Here is a 16,849-nt window from a genome sequence, read left to right on the forward strand (position 1 = left end):
GGGCGGGCGGGCGGGCGGGCGAGCCCCGCGCTGCGCGCCCCGCGGAGCGGCCGCGCTTCGGCCCCGCATCGCGACGACCTGGCCGGGGGGCTACGGCAGCGAGGGAAAATCGGGACTCCCTATAGCCCTTCTTCTTATTTTATTTATTTATCTATTTTTGGATACTGGTGAGAAGGCGTCGCTACTTGTATGTGCTCGTGGCAGCAGTGGTTTTAGAAAGGGAAATTTCAGCTGCGACAGCAGCAGGCATTTCGGCTGTTAGCGGTGCTAATAAATCCCCTCTCTGCTTTGCTGGCAAAACGTGTGCCTCATTCAGAAATGCAGTGAGCGATGAGCGCCCTAGTCTGTACGTGAAGTTCCACTGCCGGTGTCGTTCCAGTAGTCAGAGCTTATATTTCTGGCATAAATCTCAGGCTTCCTTTAAGCCGTGAAAAACTGCTCATCGTTCAGAGCCTCCGCTTATCCTGTGCAGACTTCAGCATATATTATCTAAGGAAGGAAATAAAATCTGGGGTAACTGTATAATTGCATTAAGTTCTCAGTTAATAAAGTTGAGGAGTTTCTTTCTTTTGTCATTTATGACAAGCTTAGCCACTTCTGAAGTAGTAAATGTTTGCAAGTTCCATTAAGTTTAATTAGGAACTACAATTAAATGCACAGGTACTGATTCTTTTGGTCCTTGGAATGTTGGTTTTAGGAGAGATTTTTAAGATGCAACAGATTTGCATTGTCTTACTGCAGAATCATTGTAAGGAACAATTGAACTTCATGTCTCTTAACACAGAAGAACTGTATGGACATCCCAAAAAAGATCTATTATGAAAATAACTGCTTTTTTTTTTTTTTTTTTTTTCCCTTACAGTTGTCAGGAGAAATAAGTTTGTTTCAGTTATTGGTATTTTATTACCCTGTAATATTAGACTGCACTTTATGAAATTTTTGGAGCCTCTTTCCTGTAAATCTAGAGTTAGGATGCTCATGCTGTTTTGCCTTATATTCATTTGTGCAAGAGATTATTGACTGAAAGATGGGAGCATTTCACAATCTGTTTTAACAAAAGCCTTAAGCTGCTTTTAAATTGTTCTTTTACAACATGTATTAAATTGACCAGCTGTACAAAATTAGAGTACAGCCTCTATTTGACATAACATGCCATCTAATCTCAGTATATCCTCTATTAACAGTGGAATTTACATTAGTTTTGTTGTCCTTCATTTTTCTATCCTGCTAATGGAAACTGCCAGTAAGCTGTTCACTTTCCTTACTAAGTTCTGCTTGTTCCATTAAGTTACTGGGAATTCTTGCAAAGAGATCTTGTCTTCATTACGCAAACGTCTCTAATCATATGAAAAAAAATAGGAAAATAGATGTTTATATGGTGCTATTGTTTTGCCTGAGTAATAATGGAAAATAATTATTTCAAAGAAGACAAGGGGGAGGATGTACTGAATTCAACCTTTGCACGGCTGGGCACGGTTTGCACTGAGCACAAGAGCTGTGCTTCCTCTGAGGCAGGGCTGCATACAACTTGCTCTTGTTGGAAGTCATTGAAGATGTCACAACAGTGAAATAACAAAGGAAGCTTAACATCCTGAGATATCTCTATTTCATCTGATACAAGTAGAAAATTTGGTCTTACACAGGCTACCACTATGGGCATCTTTTATGTGTAGCCTGGACTTGAACTATTTATGGTGATTTTGAAGCTTTGGTTCATGTGAAATCACAAGATACACTCTGCTTGCTATGTCACAAATTATATCCCAAATGTCAATTTTTGTGTAATGTGTTGGAAACTGCTTGGCTTTTTCTTCTGAAGCTGAATTTCTATGAGACATATTTCTAGAGAATGCCGAAGACACCATCAGTAGGTATTAGGGAAATCTCTCTTGATATCAGTTGGTGGTAATAGATTTTAGAGAAAACATAAGTCTACATTTACTTCAGCTAATGCTACAGCAAAAAGAGTTAATGTGTTTAAGTAGTGCTCATATAGCAAATCCAGTTTCCTTTGGAACTACAATTCTACTACCATTGTAGTAAAATTTTCTACAATAAAAAGGAAATGCTCCTGTCAAAAATGTGATCAGAGATTTTCATGTGCTCAGTAAGGTACCATTTTACTGAGGTGACTTAGATACCGATTCCAATATAGCATGACAGTCATGTTATCAGAAAATGAAATATGATTGTGCTGTTGGTATATGCATACATTGCTACCTAAAATAAGACACTTGTGTGTGCATCTCTGAAAACAGAATTAGACCCTTCTGCTGAGTGCAGCAGGTGAAGTAATCAACCTATATAGAGCTTGCTGTTGCAGGAAGACCTAAATTTGTAGCGAGTGATTACAGGTCAGCATGAACCTTCCAGTTACATTATGCATTGCATGACAGCGTAGGTTATACTCTCTTTTTGTATGTATGATCTAATACACATGTTCTTGCAACAAAAACCTAATGTATCCCAAGGTGACTAGGAGGCACTCTCTCCTTGTAAAAGAATGGCAGATAGTAGGAAAAACACAAAGTTTAGATGCATTAGACTAATTAGACTAATTGTAATTAGAGAGTCATTTGAGTCAAGTGCATTACTCAATTAATTACCTCTTTCACCCAATTTTCTTTTTCAGCAAATTTTAAAAATAATATTAAAATATAGGTATCCAGTTACTGGAGATTTGTGATTCTGTGAAATAGAGTAGGAAAACCAACCTAACTGGTTGGTACTTCAAAACTTACACAATTAACAATCATGGTCTCAACGCATCACCTGCCTTGAATTAAAAACCTCTCTTGAAGAAAGCATTTTTGCAGAGTTTGCTTTTAGGATAAACAAATCCTGGTCCTGCAAAAGCAAAAAGTTAACAACTGATTATTTGGTCAGGTCATCTACGTCATAGTTTCTTGACAAAGGCCTTACACTATCTTGTTAAGAGCTTCTATTACCTCATTTTATTATTCTCTCCATCAGTGAAGACGTGCATTGGCAGCCTTTAATCAATATGAACCAATACTTTCCTGCTAGCCTTTTCAGAGAGGAAGTGTGTAGATCCTTGTCTCAACCTCTTCATAGTTCCATTCTTGCAGCCCCTCAGAGGAATCACATTTTATGTTTTCTGGGCAATGCTGTAGTAACAGGTGGATTGCTTATATCAAAACTGAAGTTTCTTTGACCACAAACTAACACTCCTTTGGGTAGAATTTGCTGGTTAGAAATGTATGTTATAAATATGCTAGACTGGTTCTCACACAGCTCACATGGTATCCTTACTGAGTTCTGCTGAGTTCAGCTTTCCTGGTCAAACATGCACTGTGTGATATTGTCGTGGTTGGAAATTGATTGAGTGCACTGCAGTTTCTACTTAGAGGTTAGGCAGGCCTATTTTCTATAGCTCTGTCACAAAAGTAAAAGAATCTGGAGACTGTACTTTTAGGGTCGAGGTGAGATCTGCACAAAACAGATTTGCCATCAGATCCATTTCAGTAATCTCATACTAATGAATGAATAATTCTAGGTTCCAAATACATTTAGAGTGAAAGTGAAGAAGCTATTGATTTAAAAAATGAATAAGGGTGCTGCTTCATTGCACTAACATAATCCAAATGAAGCTGGTTCTTATAATTGCCTTCTTTAAAAACACATTGCTGGCCATGAGTGGGTGTTTTTACTAGGAGATTTTTCTGTCTTTTATTAGTAGGACTCATGGATAATCAGAGGGTAGTCATCTGTCTCTTCAAAGGTACTGTTGGGAGAAAAGCAGTTTTATAATTCAGTATCTGACTTCATATTTTTGAGGAAGTATTTAGTTGGAAAAGGGGCTCATCATATTTTTACATGTGGAAATTCTTGCTATTCATGATTTTAAAAGACATCATCTTCCATGCGAGATTTATGTTCAGTACATCCATTAGGAAATTATTGAGGTTTGTGGTCTTGGAATCTCTGACTAATTCCATTTATTGTATTATAAAGAAGACTAAAACATCTTAGACAGTGAAGGCTTGTTTGAGCTTCTCTGTAGAGCAAAGTAAGAGAGTTGCTGAAAGTCCACGAATTGGGCTCTTGGGGGACTGTGTCTCTCTAGAAGGAGGCTAATGATGTGACTTTATGCCTCTATTTGGTGGTGGCCCCCCCTCCACAGGGGTGTTACAACAACTGCTGTGGGTAATTACGTGGAAGGGTGGAGCTCTTACTCCATATAGCGCAGTCATTGTGCTGTAGGATTTTCAGCATGGCTTCAGAATAAATACTTGGAGAAGTTAATAAGATCTGCTCAGAAATCCCCAGTGGGATTTTTTAGAAAAATACTGCTATAAAAGAAAGCTGAAACTTTAAGACTGGAGTTGACTTTGCTTCACTCTAGCTGTAGATTTCCATGGAGATACAATTTATTTCCTTGAAATACTATGTATTTACATCCATTTTATGCAGTGCAGAATTTATCTGCAACCTTAATTGGAAAAATGACAGTAATCACAAAATTAGAAAATTATTGCATCAGTTTCTTGCACCTCTGGAAAAAAAAAAATCTGACAGGAGTCTATGTGGTACATTAGTGCCAAGGCATAAGTATGGCAGAATACTTAAGTGCCTTTGGGACCACTAGCTCATCTCTTAATTCACATGAGTAGACCTAGTGAAATCAATGGTCTATGGTATCTAGTTTCAGTATTGATGTATCAGGCAACAGGCCCATGAAATGAGATGCAAAGTGTCTTTTTGAAAAAGATACCACTCATATGCTTAATCCTGATTCACAGTAGCTGTGGATATTTTTGGCCAGGGCATTTTTTTTCCTACAGAAAAGAACAAATTTAGCAAAAATAAATTTCCAGTTGTTTCTATTTTCAACAGATTGCTTATTAGAAAGTGAAAAAAAAAACCTTGCAATCATCTCCCTCCCTCCCTCCCTCTCTTGTGTGTACTCCCACCCTCCCTCAGTGGTGCTGCTCCACCCTCACCACACATGCATGTGTGCACGCACTTCCTTGCTCTCACAGATACAAGCACACGCATAAACAATCATTTATAGACCTGCTCACATGTATACATGCATTTTGTACTACTTGATTTTGTCTGAAATTTTTTGGTCAAAAGTTCTGAACATTGTTTTTAGGGGCAAACCAAAATATTTTTCTGAATGTTTACAATTGTCCTATCCTGTTCTTGCTTACCTCTGGTGTACTTTATTTGCTCTGAATTTTGACTTAGCATGGCTACTGTTCCTCTGCTGGAAAAGGTCTGGCCTTTGGTTACTAGATCCAGCTAGGAAAGCACAGAACCCTTCCTATGAAGGAATGTGACCTAGAAGTTCTGTAATGGGATGTAGCCATTGCTATTACCAAAGCTGTAGGTTTTGTCCTGATTTTGCAAGGCCTCATGATTAGGATTTGATATATTTAATATTAAATCTGACTTTTGCTCATACCTTTGCTGGTGACTTTTTGATCAATCTCAAGCATGCTTGATCAGGACATCTGCTCTATCCAAACTTTTCTTGACCTGTTTTGCTTGGCTTAGGTCTGACAGCAGTTTTTCTACTTAAGCAAGCATTTATATCTGGTTTAATCTATTGTTTTTGTGTGGTACAACTATAGTATACACAGGAGCAGTAACAAAGGCTTGATAGAGCAGCAGAGGCTTGAAGAGTGGAGGCACAGGATGTTTCCTTAGAGGAGAGCAGATGTGGGATGATAAGACATGGGGCACAGTCTTGGCACTGAAGACTCCATGCTAGAAAAAGCTCAGTAAAAGGTAAAAATGCAGCCCTGGGGCTTCAGAACCTGGTTTTAGGTGTTAATGAAGAGAACAAAGATTGTATCTAACATATATATGTGGCACCATTTGTAGTAAGTTCAAATAACCTGGAGCTGCAGACCAGCTGAAGAAAGAGGAAGTATAAATGCATGTTAGAAAACACAGGTATATGTAGCTTCCTAAGAGGAAGGAAGAAGGGAGGAGGAGGAAGAAATATCCATCAGCACTAACATCATATCCCTCCTGATGAAGGACTCCAGGTGCTGACAACTCTTCATAACAATGCCCATCACTAACAGCAGTGGGAAACAATTGACCTGAGGACTCAGAGAAGCATGGAGCTAGAGTAATACCAGGGAAAGGGATAGGCAATTTAATTGTACTATTCCTGTAATTGTGACGTTTTCTCTATTCCTTGTTTTTCTATAAAAGTTAGATCTAGGCTAACAATGCTTCTTGAATTAGTTTGTTAAGATTTTCACTATGCTAACAATAAACTCTTGGCTTCACTTACATGTATAAGGTGTGCTTCATCTTTGTTTATAAGCAAGACTTCGAAAGTAAGAGAGGAATTAAGCTACCTGAAGGAGGCTGTGAGAAGCTATACAGCAGCATGCCTGATCATTAGGTCTAGCAGCCTACTTTGAGTAAAGAATGGCTTCATTTGTATTGTTCTAATAGGTTTTCGCTAAAGACAAAGCAGTGTGAAGGCTGGTGTTTTGGCGTAAGTCTCTGAATGATGGGAGCAGTCACAGCCTGCATGTACCTCTGTTATTTATGCAAAGTAGTTTCCTAAGTGAATTCTTTTATCAATTCAAAATTTCACGTATTACCAAAGCAGCAAGTTCAAGTAGTATTTTAGCCACTGTTTTAACTGCATTTTATTGGCAACAATTTTTGGTGTACCATGCTAAAGCTCAACAGCAGTTTATGTTTGGCTAAAAGTGCATAACTTTATCCAGATGAGATTTATGTGTGATTGATGTACTATTTTGCTGACAGTGAGATATATTGTTAGCTAGGCAGTACAGATGCAAAGCATATTGCCTCCAGACAGCTTTTGTTTTCATTTTTGCTTTCAACATAATTTAAAATCTTTATATTTTCCACCCGATATGTTGTCTCCTTTTAATATGCTTATTGGTTTGTTTGGGTTTTTTTCTTAGCTTTTTTCCCTTTCCTTTGGTAATGTAGATGAAATAGGGATAAAACAATAGATTTTGTGTCTTTTGAAGGCAAAGCCAAAGGAAGGTCCTGTTGCATGCACCAGAAGGGACAACTTTCACAGTCCAAAATAGACAGAAGCCTTCTAAACCTGCAGCAGTGTTTGTGCTATGTCTAGAATTATCAGCAGTTAGCATTTCCCTCAGTATCATTGCTGTTGTAACTGCATCTTGGCATTTAAGCTTTTTTTTTTTTTCCTCCTTTCTGTGGGCCAAAACCTCCTTGCCCCTTATACAGACAAGAGAGAACTGCAAACTCTGCTCTGAATGGGAATCTGTTTCTATCTCGATGTTGTAAAGAAGAGGCAGGGAATGAATCTCCCAGCTGTGAGAACTTTGGTGTTATTGGAGAGGATTTATCATTAGTCTGCATAAATACATTGACCTGCATGTCACAGTGACTAGGATACTTGCTCAAGAGGAAATAAACCATGGTGCAAGAGATGATAAAGCCAAGCCTGTCCATTTTGGGGCTGATTTATAGTTTTGAAGGAAGTTTGTATGGGACAAAGAGCTTCTTCCAGAGTGGTGGGCCAAACAGAAAGGAAAAAGCATGAGGAGCTCAGGGTACAAAATTTAATTACCAGAATTTGGTAAGTATTTTTGTTACTGAAAATGAGAAATTACTTGGCAACAGCATTAAGTACTGTAACTCAAATTGCATTTAAATTAAATTTATCTTTGAAAACAATCCGTCATGTTTCAGCATGTAGTTCCCTTATGAAATGAGTCTGTATTTTGTGCTTTTTTCCTGTCAATTTCCAGCTTTTAACATCAAAACCTCAAGCTGTGTAATATACTAATTTTTTTAAACTATAAAAAGACTTCAGTGTTATTATAGTGCTAGTGTATTAAGTGTGAATATTAAGTATATATTAAGTATATTGTGCATTTAAAGTATATGCACTAGGTATCTATATTCATTTATACATTTTACTTATTAGTCAGATACAACACAGCACTTTTGTCAGTGGATTTGAGGTAGCTGCACTGCTTACAAGTAGCAAATATACAGTATGTATCTCATTAAAGAAAAATGTGACTGTTCAGGAGCATAACTTAACAAAATTTGTTCAGATTAAGATAAATAACAAGACTTAAGAAATTAGCTCAAGTTGTTTTTCCAGACACACATCATTACTTTAGACACCATTATCGTGGCCCTATCAGGTGTATGTTATGTCCCACTGGGACTTTGCCTTTTCCAGTCAAATAAATTTCTAGTTTCTGGCTGTAGAGGATGTTAAGGGGGAGGCACCCAGCTTGTGTTGTTGTATCATAGTAAAATTACTTAAAGGAACCAGAGGTCTGAGACTCTGCCATGGGAAACCTGGGGCCAAGCTGGAAAGGAAAACTTGTCTGACTGAGAGTGGGGTGAGTAGGGAGTCAAGTCATCATTTCCTTAACAAGGATGCGAGATAAAGTATCTCTAAAGCTCTGATATTTTTATGTTTTAAGAAGATAAAAACCATGCTGCTGTGTTACTGGCTGATTAATGGATCTTGACTGTCTTGAAGTTTTTTATCTGTCTGTTCTAGCAAAAGTGAAGATATTTGGGAATTGGGAGTCTAATAATTTTCTGGCAGGTTGCTTTGAGATAAAATGTCAATTGTCTGAAACTATTTAGAGAGTCAAGACAGTCTAAAGAATCTTAGGTTTTCCTCTGTCAAGCAAAGGACAACTGGAAGAGTCAAAAAGTGCCCACAACATTCAGCACATCAGATTTACTATTTATTATAGGCTTTCCTTTCTGCATATATAATGCAACTTTGTAGTGTGAGACAGGCTCAGAGAGCATGTGCTATCTGGCATTCTTGTGATTTACCCATCTGCTTTCATGAGGAAATTTTGTGCTTCCCATATACTGGAATGATGTGTATATTTAATATGGAATTCTACTGTCCCATTCTCCATCAGTCTTCTGTAGATTAGTTTTTTTTTAATTCTCTTTTTAGTTTATGACAGAAATAGTTTTATCTTGTATGTTTATGCAGACAACTAAGAAGATCAAGTGAACACATATTTTGAACTATTAAGCAGAACAGTTGGATTCTGCAGAGCAGGGAATTTCATAGGGATCTGTCCAATTTTCCTTTCAGGAGAATGGCAAATGGTGGCAATGACAGAAATACTGAAACTAGTACAAGTAGTGAAGATGTTCAGATTTAGAAAGTATGCGTTCTACATCACCCTGGAGCTTCTTGTTGCATTTAATAGATGTACTGTTATACTTGGTAGAGGTTCTAGAAGCACAGCTCCAGGGACTGGAAATGCAACTAAATCTGAGAATTCCTGGAAAGAGAATACTGTTGTACAGGAGCAGCTAAATTAAAGAAGGGACTTGCAGTGGATAAACATGGAAGCAAGATCAACACAGGCTTTCTTGTTAGAAAATCTAAGGAAAAGCAGTGGCATTGAGGAGCTGCAAGGAAATAAAAGTTAACCTATAGGTAAGGAGCACAGGACGAAATAGCAATATTCATCAGGAGCTGAAATCTACTAAAGAGTGGTGACCAGTCACTACACTGTACAGACAGAAGAAGTGGAGGGTGGAATGAACAGTTCATATCAGTAGAGAATCACAGTGCATCTTCTGTTACAAAGGAAGCTGGAGTGGTTATTACTTGAGGTGATCTGCGTGAGGAAAGGACTGGTAGTTTTCTAGGAGCAAAACAAACCTGCTGCTCAGAGAAGTTCTGATGTGGGTTTGAAATTAACCATTGATTATTGTTCACTTTGTAACAAATAAAATTTCCCTTGACATGAAGAGAGCTACATTTAGCTGAGAAATGGGTGAAGACTCAGCATTTTTTTGGATAGAAGAAATAGCATGGAATCACAGTCTAACATCTAGTCTGTTCTCAGTGCTGAGGCAGAATGAACCATAATTCTTTGTAAATACAAAAGGGGAGACAATTTTAGGAGAAGGAATAAAATTATTATAGTTAATGGATAATAGCAGCACTATATTTCAAGTGAGTGAGTATTTCAAGTGAGTCATAAATAACTCTACATCCTGAAGTAGAGTTCAAACAGGGTAGTAGGAAGAGAATATCAGGACATAATTGTGGATAAATTTTGCTAAGCTTATTTAAGAGAAACCTCTAGAAATTATATTTTTAAGCCTTTTCCTAAACCATATTTACTGAATTGTTGTGTACATTGGTATATCTGAAGCTTAAAAGGCACCAAAATCAGTTCTTCATAGCTTCTGACAGTTTCCCTGGTGGCTGCAGAGAAGTATATTCTTTTTTTGTAAAGTACAGAGTTTTATATAGGAATCCCAGTCTTCTCTCCCTTGAGAGTTGGAGAGGGGAAATATTTGAAGGTGTTATGTAGCAGAAGTACTGGTATTTCTAACTCCTAAATTCTCCAAGTGTCTGGCTGGTGCCTAATTGTGTTTGGAGCTGAAGTCTGGAGGATCGAGAAGGAATATATTATCACTTCATCAAATGGAGAGGAAGCTTAGGTGTTTATCTTCCCCTGTAGTATCAAGGGTGGCCCATTTCTGAGGGTCATCTGAGTCATCCATGGCAGTCTGGGAGCCAAAGTCTGGTAGTAGTTAGGGCCTTATACACAGTCATCTAAGTTTAGTGAAGTTTTTCACATGGGGCACTGTGGATGCTTGTAACCTACTTAAGATACTGGGCTATGTGGACTTCTCATATAAAAAAAATTCAGTGTAGTAATTTTCATGGAACATATTTGAACATCTGAATGCTTAGCTGATAAAAAAAATTGTGTGAGTATAAAGTATAATGTTATGTAATTAGACTTTTAATTTCTTATTGCTACAGGTTAAACAATATATTTTGTTGTCCATCTTGAAAATCTACTACAATGGACCTGTTTGGCTGCAGGGACGGGTGCTACTGATGTGATATTTAGGATTCTAATGGAAGCAAGTCTGGGATTCAGAAGCAAACGGTGATTCTGCTCTTAAAAAGTATTGAGATTCAAGGACAAATTAGCTTTTTCAGTAGTTCCTTTATTTTTTCAATAAAAAATATTCAGGGAAGAATTTAAGCTGGTAGTTAATTGCAGTTTTTTCTGCTTCATTCAGTGAAAATAATGAAATAAGATGGAAAGTTGGAATATTGAAGTGGGTAGAAAATGCAATACGAAGAATTCAAGGAGAATCACAGTTGGTTTGATACCCTCAGAAACAAAGGAGCAGGAATGAAGCAAAGAAAACTCACCAGATGTGTTGGTGGTTACATTCCTTTGTCCTGTTTATGATCCGTTTTGAAATACTGGTTTTCTGTGAAGGAGACATAAAAATAAATACCGCAAAGAGATGACTGTGAGAAGTAGGTGACGATGAGAAGTGCTGATGCTTCCTTTTTAAAATTTTGTCACTGACACAACTCTCTAAATTGCTAGTTAAGACCAGCCCTCAGGATTTTATCAATGAAGCCAACACCCACAAAGCTTAATGAGAACCCAGCAAGTTTAACAAGTTTTGAAGTTCGGCTGTCTTTAAGACTATAGTCTGCAGTTTCTCTTTTTTTTTCTCCTGCTTTCAGATGTCTTCCAGATCAAAACCTGACAAGAGCTGAAACATGTGACCTCAGTGGTTATCTAGGAGATTGTGTTTGTTTCAGCCATTTGAAAGAGTAGTCTTAGATTTAGCATTTTACTTCATAATAGAGGATCTGTGTTCTCTCTTTTTACTATTGATTTTCTGTTCATGTATGTTATAAATTGCTTCACTGCCTACTGACATTATTCCAGAGAAAGCATTTCTCAATGATGCAAAACAATACTATAGCACAGATAAGGTATTGTCCTTGATTTCCCTGCCTGAAATTTCATGAGGAAATTAGGTCAACAGAATGTAATTACCTACACTGAAACCTCCTAAGGGCACTGGGTAGAGCTGTGCAAATGACTGATTATTTTGTTTTGCTTACAGGAGCAAAAAAAATCAGAGGAAAAATTTGGTTTGAATAGAACAAATTGATTTCTTGTTCACCCTGAATTGAAATGTTGTTGGTGCTAAGCTGGTCTTCATAGCTCATTATGAGAATTAAAATAAGATTGATTTTGTATTTTTTTAACTAAAATCAGCTCTCAAATTTAACACTGCCATTAACTCCAGCAGCATCTGAAGAGGGAATTCCAGGCTGATCAGAGTGAGCTCTCTGCATTCACTTCTCTCAGAACACAAAGTCCATTTTCTACCACACTGGGTTTCTTGGGGTTTTTTTCTGGAGGTGACTAATGCAGCTTCAGTTACTTTTTATCTGTGAGGCAGCTGATCCTTGCCTATTTTTCTGGTCAGATAGACTGCCTTCCAGACGGGGAGCTGAACTGTAGCTATTCTGTTCAGCATAAAGGCACTGAAGATTCGCTATTTTTCATCCATGAAAAAAAAAGGAAAACAGAAAACCAAATAAAAATTTAGTCTTAGTTCCTCTTATAAAGGCAGCATCAGAAAGTATTTTGTCTTTCAAAAGTTGCTAACACATAATTAGTTAAACCCATGAAATTACAGAATCACAGAATGGGTATGGTTGGAAGGGACCAGTGGGTCCCTTCCCATATGGTCCAACCTCCCTGCTTAAGCAGGGTCATCTGAGAACACTTTGCACAGGATTTCATCCAGACCATTCTTGAGTGTCTCCAGTGAGGGAGACTCCACAACCGCCCTGGGCAATCTGTTCCAGTGCTGAGCCACTCACACAGTAAAGAAGTTCTTCCTCATATTCAGGTGGAACTTCCTGTGCTTCAGTTTCTGCCCATTGCTTCCTGTCCTATTGCTGGGCACTGCTGAAAGAGCCTGGATTCACACTCTTTACATCCTGCCTTCAGATACTGATAGACATTGATGAGGTCTCATCTCAGCCATCTCTTCTTGAGGCTGAGAGCCCAATTCTCTAACTCTTCGTAAGCAATGCTCAAGACCCCTGTCTCTAGTTCCCTAATCTAACAGAGTTCTTTGTGCCCAGCACCAAGGTATGCAAGGTATGGCCACACACCAGTATCTCCTCTGCAGAGAGCCAGATGCTCCATTAGCTGGCCAGGCAATCCTTGGTTGAAGTTTGGGTCAACAAGAGTTGGCATAAGGGGCTGAAAAGTCTCCTGATATAAGCAGCTGAAGAATGAATGCAGAATTGGGATTATGGACTCATCTGAATTTTCTCACATGTTTAAATCTGATTCTTTAAATCAGGTTCTTTACCTTTTCTCCTTAAGTGCCCATTTATGACAGATGATCACTGCTATTCTCATCTTTGATATTATGGGGTAATAAAATACATCAGTAAGCTGACTGCATAAGATTTGCAATTGAAGTTGATGTCAATACGGAAGTTGAACTTGGCTCAGCATGTGTTCTGCTTTAAATATAGCCATGGCTGAAAATATAAATAACATTTTTAAAGCCCTGTGAAAATTAGTTTAAAAATGTGGTACACTAAATAGACTCTGTAGTTCTGTTAATCTATTGATGTAGAAAACACATTGTAAGATTTTAAGTGACTTCTTGTATTCCAAAAATATTTTTCCAAATTTCTCAGAACACAAAGATCTCATTGAATTTCCAGTACCATCTACAGAATAGCCAAGAGAGACATTCTAAACTTACTCTTCTCTTTCTACAGGATGCTTTTCTGGAGACAGTGATCACTTTTTGGCAATTCATCAGCAAAAGAGTGGAAAACCTGTGTTTATTTATCACCATGTGGAGAGTGTGGAGAAAAGTTTGGATACAGACAGCTATAAGGATTCCAAACAAAATTTCCGTTCTTCTTCTCACACCAAAATGAGCAAGTTGAACCCTGCAATAATTGTTAAATCAGCCTTCCCCAGGTCTGTTTATGACCCATCCCTCAATCTCTTAGCAATGTCTGGTCAAGATTTGGAAGTGGAGAATCTTCCCATTCCTACAACAAATGTGATTATTGTGGTAAGTGACTTTTTCTGGGTTTTGGAGGGGTTTTTTTTTGTGAACAAATATGCCTGTAGAGAAAAAAAGACAGATTGCAATTTTGGGTAGCCTGACTGATCATCTAAATCTAAACAATGGCCACTTGAATTTCTTCACTATGGTGGAGTTTGCATTCATATAATCACACTCTGATTAACAATCTGGTGAACGAGTGCAGAATGTAGCCTTTCTGTAGGTAAAGACCTTACCTTTGCCTCAAATGCTGTTGATCCTCTTGTCTTGACTGATGTTTGCACAGTTTTTACTGGGTAGGCCTTAAACTTACTCTGCACAGGTCACAAGAAAATGTACTTCAGGAAACTATCCTACAGAGGCAGTGAGATCTTAAAAGGGTGACATAAAGGTTTCATTCACTTCTGTTCCTCTGGTAAATCCATTATTATGCTTACTTAGCTGTCTGAAAAAAATCCTGTTTCTTGCAAAGAATAAGAACTTTGTTGGTGAATACACTTCTTCTGGGACATATGGACTGGGGTCTCTCCACTGTTGGTTGACTCTGTGTGTGACCTTTCCCATTCTGAAGATGGTGATGGCAGTGCTCCCTCCTGCAGTGAAGGGCATGTCAGTTTAACCATATACTGGTGCTGCCCTGCTGCATCCTCACCCTGCAGGCCAGTGGAGCAGCCTGCTGTCAGGAGAGCTGTCCTTGGTGGGGTGCATGGTACAGTCTGTATGTGTTCTGCACAGACACTGCTTTCCTCACCCCCATGCATGGGCAGCTCTCCTTGATTCCTGGAGGGAAGAAAAATCATTTATAATGGCTTGTGCATTCATTAGAGTGAACTAAAAAAGATTAAAGAGAAATCTGTAAATTGCTCCTTTCAGAGGAAGATGAGAGATTGAAAGAGAATGGACTTTACAAACAAGAAAAAAAGAGCAGAGAACATAAGAGCGTGTTAGTATTTCAGAATCCCATACAAGTTCCCTGTACTATACTCTAGAGGTCTGCCCTCATGAATGCACCAAATGCAATAGAGTATTGACAATGAAAAGAATAATCAGGATCAAAAAAGATGGTAGTAGTTTTATTTGTCCGTTATTAGTTTTAGCAGATAAAAAGTAGTCTCAGGGAACTAGCCTCAAAAAGCTGTGCTCCGGACTTGTTGCATCCCATAGAAACAAGACTTCCTCATGTGAGTTTAGATGGCTGGCATTGTTAGTGGACTAGCTGTGTGGAAGTGTCCATATCAGAGCAAAATAAGGGACTGGCAATCTTGTTTTTCTGGGGACAGACCAACTGCAAGCAGAGTCCCAATACTGAGTATTGATCTGAATACTGACTAGTATTGATAACTGAATACTAAATGGTATTGATCAAGGGAAGGAGATGCCAAGCAAACTGGATATATCTGTCCTCAAAGCTAGCCTAAGCCAGCAGGGACAACTCTGTAGTGAAGGTACCTGCTCTCTTCTTTCCGGTGCAAGCGTTATTTCACTTCTGCTGAAGGTGAAATCTTTCTTTTAGTACAAGGAACTCAGAATAGGCATGGCCCTACTTTTTTCCATTATATTACACTGTTCCCTATGAATTGTTATTTTAGCAGGGTTTTGCACAGTTTTGGAGACCTGTGGTACTCAACTAGTAATGGAAGAATCCTGCAAAATATTCTAGGGCTACCATGATTTTAGCTGACTGGCTCTGTGCCTGCATTAAAAACTAAATGAGGCAGATTTTCAATTGGCAGATAAATTCACATTAAAAAGGTCCATTAAAGCTATATTAAGTTCTCATTAAGTGACTTTGGTCTGAGGCTTTGCTACTGCATTTCTAGGATGCTGCTCTGAAGCCTTCTGTTCTGGCTGAGAACCATATGTGCTTTAAGGGGAAGTATAACAGCATGGGCTAATCATGACATGAAAGCTGTTTGTTGCTTAGGTTTTTCAGCTGTCTCTGCATGTGCTGAAGGACAGTGGTTTTGGTTTGTTTCTAATGTCATCCTTTCAGAAAAACACTTTGGGGAAGCGTATGTTTGAAGCCAAAGTGCTGTGAGTCAGTGCATTGGACTAATCCCACCATCAGGATTTTGAAGATGCCTTCTATAAAAAGACAGCTATCCCACAACAGCCATCATCCAAGCACAGCCCTGCTCTTTGTGGCTTCTGTATTTCAACATTCTGTTTCTCCCTCTTGAATGTCACCTGAAGTAGATGGTAGTGTTAATGTAATTACCAAGGGAAGCTGGTTTGTTTTGAATTGCATGTGTATCGCTCCCTCTTTGTTCTGAATTAGCACTTACTGCCTGTTGCTACTTTCTGGTTTTTAATATATAGGGCAAGTGTCAGTGTTTGTTGTTTTGCCCTGGTTGACCCTTTTTGTTCCAGCCTTTAGCAATGTTGGTTGTTGGTTGCTCAACTTGAAAGGGCAGTTGCTACTGTTAGCATTTCCTGTAATCTAGTTACATGACTGGTGCACATTGTGATTTAGTATGAAAGCCAGCAACTTTTTTTTTAAATAAATTTATGCTCTGTTGGCTCTGCAGAGGAGAGGAAACTGAATTCAAGCTAATTTCAGTGACTTAAGGTCCATTTTCTTCATGATTAAGGTGGAAAGATAGGGTGAATGGATGCCTAATGCAGAACTATTACAAGGTTGCATTTTGTGCTAAGAACTAAACCATCTGACAAGGAAAATGTTCCCAATGCACAGCAGAGTGCTATGGAGCCAAGAATTCTGCAGGTATTGTGTCAAAAAGTGATGTTTTGTGATTCTAACAATAAAGAACACGTTAAGAAGTAATTTTACTGAAACAGGGGATAATGTAGTGCTTGTTTGCCTAAGTGAGGAAGAGGAGGTAGTTATTTTTTGGGAGGGAGTTTTATATAATTAAAGGCAGTCATATTACCTGATATTAAGTTCCTGTTGTCTGTGTGTGTGTGTGTGTTGGTGTTCAGTTCGCCTTGTTTATTGAAGGAA

At 38.4% G+C, this 16,849-nt stretch overlaps 1 protein-coding gene across 1 annotated transcript in view; it reads left to right on the plus strand.

Annotated features, from left to right (window-relative positions):
• The first annotated feature begins 13,734 nt into the window (after positions 1–13,734).
• The window catches only part of PTPRR (protein tyrosine phosphatase receptor type R), a 126,100-nt gene continuing 122,985 nt past the window's right edge, over positions 13,735–16,849 (plus strand). The window contains exon 1 of the mRNA XM_041411249.1: positions 13,735–13,893. Coding sequence (XP_041267183.1) covers positions 13,750–13,893 — 144 coding nt within the window. The 5' untranslated portion in view covers positions 13,735–13,749. The remainder of the gene's footprint in view (positions 13,894–16,849) is intronic.

This window comes from Onychostruthus taczanowskii, unplaced genomic scaffold, assembly GCF_017590055.1.
Source record: "Onychostruthus taczanowskii isolate IOZ18803 unplaced genomic scaffold, ASM1759005v1 scaffold35, whole genome shotgun sequence".
Taxonomy (NCBI): Eukaryota; Metazoa; Chordata; class Aves; order Passeriformes; family Passeridae; genus Onychostruthus; species Onychostruthus taczanowskii.